The 16662-nt window shown below is 38.6% G+C and overlaps 1 protein-coding gene across 6 annotated transcripts in view; it reads left to right on the forward strand.

Moving 5' to 3' along the window:
* The window catches only part of RAD51B (RAD51 paralog B), a 666036-nt gene that overhangs the window by 31631 nt on the left and 617743 nt on the right, over window positions 1–16662 (forward strand). For all 6 annotated transcript variants that reach the window (XM_082617995.1, XM_082617991.1, XM_082617994.1 and 3 more), the window contains exon 5: window positions 9503–9639. In XM_082617995.1, coding sequence (XP_082474121.1) covers window positions 9503–9639 — 137 coding nt within the window. The remainder of the gene's footprint in view (window positions 1–9502; window positions 9640–16662) is intronic.

Consider the following 16662-nt stretch of genomic DNA (forward strand, 5'->3'; position numbering starts at 1 on the left):
ACTTGTCACCGTTACAGGTTTACTGTTTGTACGATTAGTTAATGTATGTCTTTCTCATTGGAGAATAAATTCCAAATGGGCAGGGATTGTCTTATTCTTCTTATTATTACATCCACAGTATTAGCACAGTAGAAGGTACATAATCAGTATTAATTGAATGAATGAATTAGTTTTCATTTATTTATTTTTTAGCACTTCTTTAGTACTTGTTTGCTATAATGTTTTGGTTCTTGCTGTCTCTCCTACACTCTCCTCTTTGGTCTTTGAATAAGCCAAACTTTAGGAACTTTTAATGTTATTGCTCTTTCATGGTACAGTATTTATTTTCATTTGTATGCCATTTGTTTTTTCAAATTATCAATATAGTACATTTAAGGAATATGATTTTTCTACTTAATTGATTTTTTATTAATAAACATCAGTGATTCTTTTATTTTAGGAGTGTTTTTCTTACAAGTTTTAAAGTTGAATATCTCTGATTCTATATATCTATATCTACATATTTATTTATATAATTGTGGTTACATACTGCTGTTTAACAAATCATTCCAAAACTTCGTGGCTAGAAACATCAATAAATGCTTATTATCTCACACAGTTTCTGTGAGTCAGGAATTCAGAGGCAGCTTAGCTGGCTGTTTTTGGTTCTGGTCTCTCATGAGATTACGGTTAAGATATTGGCTGAGGCTGCCATTATCTGAAAACTTGACTGGAGCTGGAGGAGATGCCTCCAAAGTGGCTCACTGACCTACAGAACTGTGAGATAATAAACGAGTGTTGTTTTAAAGCTGCTAGGTTTGTGGTCATTTGTTACATAGCAATAACTCATACAGGTCTCAGTGGAGATGTCTAACTAAACTGCATTGCACGATCTTTGTTTCTGGTGAAAAGTTCAAACCTGGAGTCCTGGATATCAGATAGAAGTTAGATCTGGTGAAGGTAAGAGGTAAGGCATCTAGCTGAGTAAACTTAGACTAGGCCTGGAGATGCCTTGAGGGAGTAAGAATAAATCTGGAAACATTCTGCTGTCACGTTTATAGCTGCTCTTTCCTGACTCTGACTTCAAACACCTTAATTTATTTATCATCAGTTTTGATTTATGTGAACTGCACTGAATCTGTGTATGTTCAGTTACAGCACCAAGATTAAAAGTGGAATTAGAGAAGTGCTACTCATGCCAAAGGCAAAGCAGCAGAGGAGAAATCAAAGAGAAACCAACTCTGCTGAATCACTAATGGAAGTGAGCTACAGGGCTTTGTCTCATTCCCAGAGAACATCAAATTCCTCACTTATGGAATATATAAGCAGATAATTCTGCATCTATTATAACAGTATTGGTATTAAAGATATTTTGAAGTTTAAACTTTAAATGTTTGCGTTATGTGGAGATCAGACCATGTAATGGTAGCCTTCTCACATGAGGTAATACAGATCAGGTCAGTGTTTCTCAATCTTTTTTTCATTATCACCCCCTAAGGAGCTTTTTAGACATTTTTTCCCCTAATAAACCCCTGCCCCCCACGAGATTTTAATACCATAGATATACTGTATATCTGTTTATGTACTGTATATAGATCTGTGCTTTATATGGGAAAAGAATAAAATACCTCCTCCCCAATTAAAACCAAGTTTTGCCTTTGGGGTCACTATCATCCCTGCTGAGAGTGCATGACAAAGATGCTGATGTGATTAGGTAAAATTAAAGGTTGTATTTAAAGGGATCATTAAAAAAGGTATTTTCGGGCTTCCCTGGTGGCACAGTGGTTGAGAGTCCGCCTGCCAATGCAGGGGACACGGGTTCGTGCCCCAGTCCGGGAAGATCCCACATGCCGCGGAGTGGCGGGGCCCGTGAGCCATGGCTGCTGAGCCTGCGCGTCTGGAGCCTGTGCTCAGCAATGGGAGAGGCCACAACAGTGAGAGGCCTGCATACCGCAAAAAAAAAAAAAAAAAAAAAAAGGTATTTTCATACTGTAATCCAGAGATTACAGGACTAGAGTACTGATCCAAACTCATGTCAGCAAAAAGAGATGTAGCATCTGCATGTCTTGTTTGGAGAGTACCTCTGGAAGGGTAAACCTGTGAAGCACTGACAAATCTTTACAACATTTAAGAGTAATGATTATACCCAGATCCTTGCTGTAAATAATGAGAAACAATGTAGCACGTGTCTACATTATTTGTGTTTCCTGAGTCATTTCTATGCTTTGTTCATAATTTAAGGAGACCAGGTGTCCTCCTTGAGTAGGGCAGTTTGCTTTGGAAGTGACCATCCTACTGTCCCAAAAAGGTAGAGGCAGGATGCCAGAGTCCTGTTTTGGCTTCCAAACTTTTCCTTAGAACAGGTAAATATTTCAGTTCTGCTTCTTTTTAGTTGGCAGGGTGGGCTGTGGTCTAAAGATCACAGGAGACAATAAGTCAGGGCTTGTAAATTCAAGTGTCCACAAGGGCCTTGGCTTATATAGAAATGTATCAACAGTGAAGTATAAAACATAAATGCTTTATCAGTCAATTTTGGCTGCTTAAGTCTGCTTACAACATCAGCAAACAGTAATTTTTCTTGCTCGTGGGTCTGCAGGTTGGCCAGGGTGGGTCTCACCTCCTTCAAGCTGCAGTCAGATTCTGGTCTGCTCCACGTGCAGCAACAGCAGTAGGAAAACTAGGGAGAGATTTCTAATCAGCGTTCCTTGATCTGCTGATGGGATTTGTTTATCCTGCCCAGTGTTTTGAAAGGCAGGACAACCAGGCCTTTGTCCTAGTACAGGAGTTTAGCATATGTGGTTGATTGAATCATTGTTTCTAATTCTTCACTCATTTCCTGATTTAGAAATGAACATCTTTCTCCATAAAGGTTTCATAAAGTCTTTTATATGGCACATATTGTATGATTGTTAACTTATTATATCTCTTGACAGTTTGATTTTTTTTTTTTTTTTTTTTTTTTACTGTGAAGCTTGTGGTACTTGTCATTTCCATGTCCTCTTGCTTTTTTTCTGTTCTGTTCCCCTCCCTTCTTTTTCTCCTTCCCTTCCCATTTACGTAAAAAACAGCAGTTGTCAGTATTGAGTAAGAGGGAGTGGTGGAGAGAATTTAAGATATGAAATCTTCCACTTGTTGATATAAAGTAACTTAAGATCAAGATTTCTTTCACAAGGCAAAGAGCTACCCAACCTTTCTGAGATTGTTTGCTTTTTGTTTCTTTGTTTGTTTGTTTTAGGATTCAGAGAGTGACTCTTAAAAAGAATTCTGTAGTTCTGATGACCTAATCGTATTTATACATAATAGTAGAGCACATGGAGATGGGTAGTTAGATGCTGGGGGAAGGGGGTCATTAAAAAGATGCTATGGGCTTCCCTGGTGGCACAGTGGTTGAGAGTCCACCTGCTGATGCAGGGGACACGGGTTCGTGCCCCGGTCCGTGAGGATCCCACATGCCGCGGAGCGGCTGGGCCCGTGAGCCATGGCCACTGAGCCTGTGCGTCTGGAGCCTGTGCTCCGCAACGGGAGAGGCCACAACAGTGAGAGGCCTGCGTACCGCAAAAAAAAAAAAAAAAAGATGCTATGACGTTTCCACATGCTCTTTTCTCAGATCAGAACCAGGCAGTCCTTAAATTTTCTCTGCAAAGTATTTGCTTGGTGGATTGCCCCATCCTCATGCCCCTATTTTGAATGTGCGGAAGGAAGAGTTACTAGGTAAGATTTTAGGCCCCAATAGGTCCAGGTTTCACATTCATCTCTACCAGTGGATCTTTTTAAAGACTAAAATGACTAGGCTTCATTTTCACTTTAATATAATTAGACTTTCTTTTCTTGGTAATAATTCTCTTCCCTCTTTAAAGCAATTGCTAATATTTGCTTCCTTGTTGATATTCTAGTGATCTTCACTACCGGTTGTTTTCTTTCTGTTCTTTTACATTTCTCATGCAGGATTGTTGAAACTCAGGCTCTAACTATATGAAGCTGATTGTATTTTACTGGTGTCTTCCGTGTGTAAATGCTGTATTCACTCTGAGTTTCCAAGAAGCAAATCACTTAGACTATTCTGGTTTGGCATGTTCTCTCTTTCTAACCACCATTGGAGCTGAACCTGGGAACTGAACACAATTTGAAATTTTGTGGTTTGGCTGCTAGAAGTCAGAGCTAAACTATCTGAAGCTAAAAATTATTAATGTTGAAATGTTTTAACCCACTAAGTAAACCTGAAAAAATAATGAAATTTAACTCCAGCCAGCCCATAAAAATTGCATATAGCATATTTTTTTGAGGTTAGAAAGAGAGGAAAAATATATGAAAAGGATCTGAGATTGCTAAAGAATTAGAAATTAGTTATTATAGTTTAAAGAAAACGTTAATATCCAAATTCGAATGCAAAGTAAAGCAAGCATACAAAAAGCCAAATGAACCCAGAAATCTTATGTTATTCATGTGATATTCTACTTTTCTCAAGACTGTACTGAATCAGTACATAAAAATAATGATGCAGGTAAAATACCAGTTGCACTTGTTTAACTTCAGATTTTTTTTACATGTTTTCTTTGAAGATGGAATAATAAGATAACGCCTTACAGTATCATGGTATTTGATACTTTACTGAATATATTCATATATAACATCTTAAAAAATGTTTTTAAATTGGGGGCTTGTTTCACCTTTCCACTAAAAATCACAAAGCATTTCATGGGTTTAAGTTCATTAAATCTTAGAACATATCTAAAACCGGGCATGTAGATACTATGTATAGAAAGGAAGTCCTTTGTTCCTCCCTTAGTTAGCACTCTGAAGAGTCATCATTTCTCATTTTCAAGATCCCCTTTCAACTATTATTCATAGAAGTTTCCTTTGCTCTGATGTCTGGTGATTAATTTGATCCATGTTGTCCTTGATGATGATAAAAGGTCCATGAAAAGTGTTTTGGGCTCTTCAAAACTACCAGTCTCCAAAGGACAGTATGTAAGATGGTCCATTGGGTTGTGGGAAAAAGATATTAGAACTTTTATTGGTATTTCAGTTTAAAACATGAAATAAACCTTTATTGATATTTATTAAGTGGATTGACACTGGCATCCTCACTTGGTCTGTATGTTCGACTGTCATGTGTCAGGTATAGTCCATGAGGAAAGGATACAGAAGGTTGACAAGGGCACCTTGATTGTATCTTTATTTTCAACATATTGGGATGAATTATAGTTCTGCATGTACCTAGTTAGGTGGATTTATTGATTTAACTAAATCATACCTCACAAAGCAGACAAATGGCATAAAAAGATTCCTGCAAAGAAACTATATATTGAAGGCAATACTAATAATGTGAGCAGAAGTGAACCACATGTACATAAAAGTCAGAGCTGATGACTCTCCTACAATTAATGAAGTAAAAATCAATGACAGGGGCTTCCCTGGTGGCCCAGTGGTTGAGAGTCCACCTGCCAATGCAGGGGACACGGGTTTGTGCCCCGGTCCGGGAAGATCCCACATGCCGCGGAGCGGCTGGGCCCGTGAGCCACGGCCGCTGAGCCTGCGCGTCCGGAGCCTGTGCTCCGCAACGGAAGAGGCCACAACAGTGAGAGGCCCGTGTACTGCAAAAAAAAAAAAAAAAAAAAAAAAAGACTTCTTGAATATAAAGCAATGTTTATGAGGGAATTTCCTGGTAGTAATGTTAATGTTCCGACTTTGACAGGGGTTTAGATTGCATATGTATATACATTTGCTGGAACTCATCAAATGATACACTCAAGATTTGGGCATTTCATTGTGTGTAAAATTTACCTTAAAAGAAAAAAAATCATACACATTAAACTCAGGTTAATTATATACACACTGAACTGTTAGGGGAAAGTATATTTATGTCTTTGACTTACTTTGAAATGCATTTAAAAACATCTAAGATGGGGCTTCCCTGGTGGCGCAGTGGTTGAGAGTCCGCCTGCCGATGCAGGGGACACAGGTTCGTGCCCCGGTCCGGGAAGATCCCACATGCCGCGGAGCGGCTAGGCCCGTGAGCCATGGCGGCTGAGCCTGCGCGTCCGGAGCCTGTGCTCCGCAAGGGGAGAGACCACAACAGTGAGAGGCACGCGTACCACACACACACAAAAAAAATCTAAGATGGATTGATGAATGGATAGAAGGATGGATTGATGGATAACGTAGTGTAGTAGTATACTGTACTATAGCATAGTAACAATAAAATGGCAGTTGCAGAGTCTAGGTGGTGGGTATACAAATGTTCTCTGTAAAACTCTGAATTTTTCGGTTACATCATCCTTAGGCAGTCTATAGCAACACAGAAGCTGATGTCAGACGTGTGAAGAGTGCTTCAGGATGGTACAATTTTTATAAAAACCTGACTGGTAAAGTATTGACTCTTTGTAGTATAGTCTGTAATGAGATGAGGAGTGACCATGAAAGTCATTTGAATCACAAGAGCTTCTTTGGTTATCTCACAGCAAAGATTGTAAATGACTGTTGAATTTAAAGATGGGTGAAACTTTTTTTTTTGAGTGAAACTTTTTTAAAATGAAAGGACAAGATATGTCAAATTTGCTGACACTTTTTGTATAACAAGTGGCTATGTAATATGCCACCTAGCAGATTGAAAATCAAGCAAGCAAGCAACCAATGGAACACTCTTACTCCATTCCTTCAAAGTAAAGGATATATATATATATATATTTTTTTTTTAATTTTTAATTTTTTTTTTGCGGTACGTGGGCCTCTCACTGTTGTGGCCTCTCCCATTGCGGGGCACAGGCTCCAGACGCGCAGGCTCAGCGGCCATGGCTCATGGGCCTAGCTGCTCTGTGGCACGTGGGATCTTCCCAGACCGGGGCACGAACCTGTGTCCCCTGCATCAGCAGGCGGACTCTCAACCACTGCGCCACCAGGGAAGCCCTAAAGTAAAGGATATTTTTACAATGAGTGCGAAAGTAACTGCTTCTTAAAAGACAGAGATCAAAATACAGGGTGTTTTTCAAATCATTGCTTGGAAATGTTTCTTTTATCATGTGTATCATGTGATTTTTGTCATCAAAGATGTGTATCTTGTGAAAACTTTACTATCTGCACACTTTAAAAAACTTTAACAATATTTTCTATACTGTTAAGAAATCTTCCAAATAGTTTCCTTTGATTGTGAAACCAATTATTAAAAATGTTAAAAGTCAATATATTTTTATTAGTTTACAAGAATAATTAGTTGAGGGGCTTCCCTGGTGATGCAGTGGTTGAGAATCTGCCTGCTAATGCAGGGGACACGGGTTCGAGCCCTGGTCTGGGAAGATCCCACATGCCGCGGAGCAACTAGGCCCGTGAGCCACAACTACTGAGCCTGCACGTCTGGAGCCTGTGCTCCACAACAAGAGAGGCCGTGATAGTGAGAGGCCCGCACACCGCAATGAAGAGTGGCCCCCGCTTGCCACAACTAGAGAAAGCCCTCGCACAGAAACGAAGACCCAACACAGCCCAAAATAAATAAATAAATTTATAAAGAAATAAATACTCCTGTTCTCTGTTTTAAAAAAAAAAGAATAATTAGTTGATATGAAGGAAGATGGAAATTTATTAGCCAGAGTTCAACAAAAACTTTTGATAATTGAAAAAGGTATTAAAAAATAATGATTTCCTAAGTACAACAAATCATGTATTTCTTTAATTTCAATCCTTGTTGTTTTGCAATTATCACCTTCTCAACTGTAGAGCCATTGCAGTTAAGTACTGAAATAAGCAAAACTTAGGAACTGACATTTCAGTTACTGAATTACAAAATATTTAAATCAATATTTAAAAAACAGCATACATAGTTTCATTTATTTTCATTGTTATCTTTGCTCCACTAAAAGTGCTAATAAGTTTTTATGAGAGTGAAAAGATCTGTACAACTAATATATGTTATGAAACTATTGATTTGTGTTGTATTTTAGAATTAAAACAAGATATGAAACTATTTTTAAATGCTTGTAATCTTTATTTTTTAATCCCTATTTTATGTGGTTTTATACTGCATAGAATGTATTAGTAAAATAGTATATATATAATACATATGCATATATTGGAGGTTCATACTAAAATTTTTATTTTTATTTTTTGGTTTGTTTGTTGGAGTATGTAATCAAAGAACTTTGGAGTTTTCACTGATCACTCATGATCTGGCACACTGTTATTGCTAGCAGCAATTATTTAACCCAGAAGTCTAAATCATTGTTTTAGAGATTATAAATCAGCACATGGTTTCTAGCTTGTGAGCCTTTGTTTTTTTTAATGTTAAGCTTTGATAAATGAAGTTTACCCTTACTCTAAATTCCAAAAACAGTGGTTCTCAAATGTAGAGCAGCATCAGTGTCAACTTACTAGAAATGTAAATTTTCAGCCCCTATTTCAGACCTATTGTTAACCAGAAATGCTGGTTAATGAGCTTTCCAGGTGATTCTAATGTTCTCTCATGTTTGAGAACCATGGGCCTCCATGATTTAGACTCCTGGATCATCCCTTCTTATTTCTTCCTGCTTCATAGTATATCTGAGACAGTTTCTTCAGATCTAGCGTGTCTCAGTCTTAGCTTGGACTTTTGTTCATCTCTACCTGAGATTTTCTTCTCTCCTTTCCTCCTCTTCTTTTCCCTTCTTCCTATTGTGAAAAATTGTTCATTAGTGTTATCCTCACAAAAGGGATAGTGTTTTGGTTCTTAAAATTTGGATGCCACAGCCAGTATGACAAATAACATGTTAAAGGGGATATTTTTAATATTTTCAAATTAATTTTTGTTAACTACTTCCTGTTGGATTCAAATATGCCTGTGATTAACGTCCTATTCTTTTCCATCTATACCCTCTTGTTTTCGAATTTTATAATCTCAAAATAGCTTTCCACCAACTAAAATTTTAAAATATACACTTCAAAGTATGAGTCACCTAGATTCAGTAATTATTGAATTTTGTTTTACTTGCTTTATCTCTCTTCTACACAGACACACACACACACACACGCAGACACATACACTTCTTTTCTGATTCATTTGAAATTAAATTGTATATATCAATACCTTTTACTCCTAAATACTTTTAAGAATAAAGATCAAAGTACCTTTTAATGGGACTAGTACAAAATTGTTTTGAAAGGCCAATTTATAACAAATGCTAAACCAATTATTAAAGCGTCTTAAATATTTTCAAGATCTTTCTATAAAGTCTTAATGAGGAAAAGGTATAGAACTCCAAGTTGTGAATTTATAAATGAATCCTCAAGGCTTTCTCAACCAGTTTTTCATCTGAACTACAGAACGCAGAGGATGGTCTGGGTGACTATTTTCTCATTTCTCCCAAGGATGGTACATAACTAGTACCAATTCAGATGCATAGGGGAGAAGTTAATTTATTACATACAAGGGGTGTATTAGAATGTTCTCTCTGGGAACCCAGGTTAGTTGGACTGTATATGTGGCAAGTTCTTAAAAGGATTTTGCTTTGATTAGATTGTAATGTTTATACAAATAACAATATTTTTTTAATTTTAGATTACAGGTCCACCAGGTTGTGGAAAAACTCAGTTTTGTATAATGATGAGCATTTTGGCTACATTACCTACCAACATGGGAGGATTAGAAGGAGCTGTTGTGTACATTGACACAGAGTCAGCATTTAGTGCTGAAAGGTGGGAGATTTTATTATTTTTCATTATAATGCTTTATTTTTGTAACTTATATACGGCATGTAACATTTACAAACATGTTAACATTTTTTATTTTTGAGAATACAGGAATTTTCCTTTTAAAATTAACCCAGGCAGCAATTTCTTTTTGCCTTTTTTATCCCTTTCTTATTGGTTTGAGTGGGGTTCCTGAATAAGCTGTGTTTTGCAGAAAGTCAGAAAGAAACAAGTTTAAGAAACAGAGAGAGGTATGTAAGTAGAAAATGGAGAAGAGGGAAAGTTAATAAGACAGACAAAAGGTAAGCTGCTTTGTAAGTAGTTACTAGTTGGAAGTAAAATATTAGTGAGTGAAAAAATTGCAATTTTCAAAACATTTTTTGCTTGAGAAATATTTTACTTTAATCTTTGAAATAGTGTGGTATTAAATGCAAGAAACACACTGATGATAAGTATATGCATGCTTAGAAAGAAAAGATTTCCTTAGTTTGGCAAGGACCTTTATTTTAACGTTCTATGAGAAAGGCATTCAGTCATTTGTGTAACTCTGTATACCTGAAGATAAGTCTGATCTCCTCTTCCCCTGCTCTGATTGACATTCATAAGTAGCAGTGCTTTATATATCTAGAGAATGACTCAATTCTACTTTCTTAGCCAAGGTATAGTATAGGTATAGTTCTTTGGGTCCTTCTCTAGTTATGTCACAGTGAATCTTACTTATTTCTCTCTAAGAGTACTACAAAGATCAAAGTGTATTACCTGACCAGATAAATTTCAAATGGATTATTTTGCCTAGAGCTTATTTGCTTTGTTCTACATCTCTTGATTATCTATTCTTTCTAAGTATATGCCACTGGTTTGTCAGCCCTTTGAGTTTGTGTTATATCTTTGTATCTTGAAAGTCAAATCCTATGACTGACACATACTAACTGCTCAGAAAATGTTTGCTAAATGAAGGAATTGACAGGTATTGCTCTCAGATCATGGAATCCAGATCCCATTTCCTACTAAAAGGAACAAGGGCTCCATGGGGGAATGGCTGATTCTAGCTATGGAGCAGAAAGTTTTGTTTGTTTGTTTGTTTTAGTAAAAAGCAAAAGATTTATTCAATCTGAAGAGAAACCAGAGTATTAGGAAGTTTTTAAGTTGAGTCTGAAACATCTTATCTGATAGCAAGAAAACTATCAACGACTAGCTAAGGGAGTGTCAGAAGGACTCTGGAGTCAACCTGAAGAGCTCCCACTGGCCAAAGGTGAAACAAATTGAGCACCAGTAGAACAATAATAGAAGTTGATTGAAACACATGGAATATGTTTAAATTCATGAGTCTATAATATTAAGAAATGAAAAGCAGGACTTCCCTGGTGGCACAGTGGTTGAGAATCTGCCTGTCAATGCAGGGGACATGGGTTCGAGCCCTGATCTGGGAAGATCCCACATACCATGGAGCAACTAAGCCCGTGCACCACACCTACTGAGCCTGCGCTCTAGAGCCCGTGAACCACAACTACTGAGCCCGCATGCCACAACTACAGACGCCTGCATGCCTAGAGCCTGTGCTCCACAACAAGAGAAGGCACCGCAGTGGGAAGCCTGTGCACCACAATGAAGAGTAGCCCCCGCTCTCCGCAACTAGAGAAAGCCCATGCGCAGCGTCGAAGACCCAACACAGCCAAAAACAAATAAATTAAAAAAAATGAAAAGCAACAAATTGATCACCATTGGAGAATTCTGGAGAAGCAACTTATTATTTTGAAAATGAGTTAAAAAAAAAAAGGAAATCAAGCATTTATTCTCTTTTCAATACGAACTGTATTACTAAGTAACAAATATGTCTTTTTTATAGAAGTATTCCAATAATAAATGATGAAGGAATGATACAATATAACCAAATTATAAACCCTAATAATCTAGTGATCTAGGAACTGAATATTGTGATATAATAAATACATATTTTGTTGTCATCCTGGTTACTGACAAACGAACTTCTAAAACCTTTGGAATTTCCTGAGTGATAGAGCTGAAAGGAGCATAATTTGTTATTCGTAATTAGCCCCTTTCCAACCATACCTGAGTTTATGCTAACGAGATGACTCTTGGTGGGCCCCTAGATTGCATCTGAAGGGGGCTGGTTGCCAGAGGAACTGGTCATGTGATTATAGGGTTGATCTTTCAGCCCTACCTCCCCAACCTCTGAGGAGGGAAGAGGGACTAGAAATGGATCAATCAGCATTCCCATTTAATGAATCATGCCCATGTAGTGGAATCTCCACAAAATCCTCTAACTGATAGGGTTTGGAGAGCTTCTGGGTTGGTGAACACACTGAGGTGCTGGGGGGGGATGGTACTCCCAATTTATAGCTGGTTGGTCTGAAGTACCAGAGGCCTGGGACTTGTGATTGAAGACTGAATTGGGGGCAGCCTTGTGAATATGAGCCTTTAACCTGCGGTGTCTGAGTTAACTCCTAGTAGTTAGTGTTAGAATTGAATTGACTTGTAGGACACCGAGTTGGTGTCCATAGGGAATTGGAAAATTGCTTAGTATAGAAAACCCACACATTTGGTGTCAGAAGTGTTGTGAATAAAAACGGTTCATAAACAGAAAAGTGTGCTAGTATCACAAAAAGGCAACCAGTCATTGTGGTACTTGCTGATGGAAGAATAATCAAACCAGAAAGTGATCAAGCTTTCAGATCCAACGACCAGTTTACAACATATACAGAGAAGAGAGCAACATGTGAAACTACACCCGAGGGATGTAATCAGAAAATCCAAACTGTGGAAAACAACAAACAACAATTTGTAGGATTAAAAAAAAAGAGTTGGAGGATAAACCTTTGGATTAAAAGAGACTTAAAAGATGTATCGAGGACATTTAGGTTGCTTCCATATCCTGGCTATTGTAAATAATGCTGCAAAGAACATTGGGGTGCATGTATCTTTTTGAATTGTAGTTTTCTCAGGATATATGCCCAGTAGTGGGAGTGCTGGGTCATATGGTAGTTCTATTTTTAGTGTTTTAAGGAACCTCCATACTGTTCTCTATAGTGGCTGTATCAATTTACATTCCCACCAATAGTATTACTCAGCCATAAAGAGGAATGAAATTGGGTCATTTGTAGAGATGTGGATGGACCTAGAGCCTGTCATACAGAGTGAAGTAAGTCAGAAAGAGAAAAACAAATATCATATATTAACGCATATATGTGGAATTTAGAAAAATGGTACAGATGAACCTACTTGCAGGGCGGGAATAGAGACGCAGACATAGAGAACGAACATGTGGACACAGGGGAGAAGGGGAGGGTGGGATGAATTGGGAGATTAGGATAGACATATACACTACCATGTGTAAACTAGGTAGCTAGTAGGAACCTGCTGTATAGCACAGGGAACTCAGCTTGGTGCTCTGTGATGACCTAGATGGGTGGGATGGGTGGGAGGGAGGTCTGACAGAGGGGATATATGTATACATATAGCTGATTCACTTCAATATACAGCAGAAACTAACACAACACTGTAAAGCAATTACACTTCAATAAAAAAAGTAGAGCTTAAAAAAAAAGATGTATTGCTCACATCACATTGTACACCTTAAACTTACACAATGTTATATGTCAATTATATCTCAATAAAGCTGGGAAAAAGCCATAGTGATCAATTGTAATGTGATAAACTTATTTGGATCTTTAACAAATAAATGGTAAAAAAAAACCCAGAAGCATAAACATGTGACACCACTGGAAATCTGAACGTTGAAACATATTTGATATTAAAGCTGATACAGACAAATATATTTGATGGTAAATCTGGTAAAGACACTGGCTCACTCAGGTTGTCCAGGTGAAAGGTACTCTTTAAAATGCCAATGACTAGCTTTCAACTCATAAGCCAAGAAGGTATTAAATAGCCAATTAGGTAATAAATAGCTAATGTATAAATAGCTCTTACAAAGGTCCTGGGGCATTTGCTTAAAGAATTGAAGGATTAAGCTTATTCTGATAACAGCAGTTTAGTTCACTGTAATTGGATTCTTGCTTTTTTTGCACCACTTTTTTTTTTTTTTTTTTTTTTTGCTGTACGCGGGCCTCTCACTGCTGTGGCCTCTCCCGTTGCGGAGCACAGGCTCCGGACACACAGGCTCCGCGGCCATGGCTCGCGGGCCCAGCCGCTCCGCGGCATGTGGGATCTTCCGGGATCAGGGCACGAACCCGTGTCCCCTGCATCGGCAGGCGGACTCTCAACCACTGCGCCACCAGGGAAGCCCTGCACCACTTTTAAAGCTGAGTTTACAATGTCTTCTTAAACTGTTGGATTATTTCATTGTTATCAGTATTACAGTTCAGAGTAGGTTAAAAACCTATCAGTGAATTAGGTGAAATCCAGTAGCAGGTGACTAGTCTACATTCTCCGTATTAATTTGTGGAGATTTTTGTTTGTTTTTCTTTGTCTTTGCATTTAGTCTAATTGGCTACTTTTTGCATTCTCTGTATTAATTATTTTCCTTCATTATCTTTTCCTGCCTATGTACATATTACTTAGTACTTGCATTAGAGGCAGGCTGGAAAATGGAGTGGTAAAATTTTTGTCCCTTTTGTTGGAATTATGTTGCATAATTCACAAGGAACTCTTATGAAGGTCATTTGAAGACAAGGGTTGAGATTTATATTGTTTTTATTTTTCTAGTCTATTCTCCACAACCCTTGAAAAGTGTGATGATCTGGTGCTGGGGTCAGGTGGAATCAAAGGTCCCTATGCTCTTTTGTATAGATGCCAGCCTTGGTGTTCTTTTAGTGCCTTCTGAAGTTTGTCATGGCAGGTCAGAGGATGGAGCTGGCTCTGTGATGCTTGGTCACATTTCATTTGTGCTGTTACAATATTGGTTGATCCCTATTTGGAGTTACTGGGGAAGGTTGGTCAATCAGTTAGGGAAGCTTTCTCCTGCAAGCAACTGGATATACAAAGAACAGCGGCCTAAACAACAAGAGGTTTATATTTTTCCCCATAATGGGAAGACCTGAGTAGGTCGTTGCTGGCCCTGGTTCTGTCTCTCAGTGATGATAGAGACCTAGGGCTGGTACATTTTAGGCATAATATCCATTCTGTGCTTGAGTCAGTGAGAAGAGAAAGAGCCAATTATACCTTTCATCAGGAAAATATACTTTTCAGAGTAGCCGCCTCCTCCCCTCTGCTGATTTTCTTTTCACGCTCTGGAATCCTTCTGCAGACTTCTCACTTGGTCACCCCTACGTGCAAGGGAGGATGGAAAAGTGAGGGCAAAACATATTTGTAACAAGTGTGATGGGGCTGGTTAACATAACTGCTTGAGTAAAATTGGGGTTCCCTTAACAAGGAAGAAGTGGGAATGGATATTGGTAGGTAATTAATAGTGTCTCCCACAACTGGGATAGTTTTTGGACTTAGATAAAAGTTAAAGCAGGAAAATATAAGACCCAAAAAGGAATATGCTTTAGCTTTCTGTATGTCTCTGTATGGATAATTGTCTCCATTTTGTCCTTCAAACAAGCTCTCCAAAAAGCACAAATGAGGGCTTCCCCGGTGGCACAGTGGTTAAGAATCCTCATGCCAATGCAGGGGACACGGGTTTGAGCCTTGGTCTGGGAAGATCCCACGGGCTGTGGAGCAACAAAGCCCGCGTGCCGCAACTACTGAACCTACATGCTGCAACCACCGAAGCCCACATTCCGAGAGCCCATGCTTCACAACAAGAGAAGCCACCACAGTGAGAAGCCAGCGCACTGCAACAAAGACCCAACGCAGCCAAAAATAAATAAATAAAATAAATGAATTTAAAAAATCAGTTAAAAAAGAAAAACACAAATGTGAAAGTGAATTGAAGGATTAACATGAAGGAAGATTAAAGGATTAACATATAGAGAATTTAGGGTAAGTGAAAAAAGTGGAAAATAATTTCTGTCAATAAGTTGCTAGATATCTTTTTATCAAGAAGGAGGAAGAAAACAGAGGAAGAATAAATAAAAATAAGTGAAGTTTAAAATGTATTAAAAAAAAGAGAAAAGACTTCCTTGCTGGTGCAGTGGTTAAGAGTCTGCCTGCCAATGCAGGAGACACGGGTCCTGGTCTGGGAGGATTCCACGTGCCGCGGAGCAACTAAGCCTGTGTGCCACAACTACTGAGACTGAACTCTAGAGCCCACTATCCACAACTACTGAGCCCACGTGCCACAACTACTGAAGCCTGCACGCCTAGAGCCCATGCTCCACAACAAGAGAAGCCACCGCAATGAGAAGCCCGTGCACCACAACGAAGAGTAGCCCCTGCTTGCTGCAACTAGAGAAAGCCTGCATGCAGCAACGAAGACCCAAAGCAGCCCAAAAATAAAGAAAGAAAGAAAGAAAAAAAAAAAGAAAACCTTGAGGTGATATACTTAAAAGCACTTTGGAATGCTTAGTTATATATTTTTTTAAAGCAATACACTAGCTAGCTCATTTTTACATATTTTTGAGAAGTACGTTAATCATGCTTGTTCATCACAGGCTGCAATTGTATTTCTGTACTGCTTAATAATTAGATAATAGTATAATCTGGTGCTAAACCCTCAGGTACTCAGGGACTGCCTTGGGGAGAGGGGAATGCTAAACAGGCAGAGTTCTGGATCTCCTTCTTCTGATTGATTCAGGAAAAGTCTGTTTTTATTTGTTTTACCTATTGGACTTATGCTTAGGGTCTCATATAGTCTTAGATGCTATATCCTGTACATACCTTGAGAATATAAATAGGTTAGTGACCTGTCTATGGAAATTTTGGCAGCCATGAAAATTCCAGTATACATGAATTGAATGAATACTGTATTATCCCTATTGGGGATAATTAGAAAAAGATGGAACTGGAGGTTAAGAATAAAAAAGGGGGCTTCCCTGGTGGCGCAGTGGTTGAGAGTCCGCCTGCCGATGCAGGGGACGCAGGTTCGTGCCCCCGTCCACGAAGATCCCACATGCCGTGGAGCGGCTGGGCCCGTGGGCCATGGCCACTGAGCCTGCGCGTTGG

Source organism: Mesoplodon mirus (assembly GCF_964341445.2).
Source record: "Mesoplodon mirus genome assembly, chromosome: 4".
Taxonomy (NCBI): domain Eukaryota; kingdom Metazoa; phylum Chordata; class Mammalia; order Artiodactyla; family Ziphiidae; genus Mesoplodon; species Mesoplodon mirus.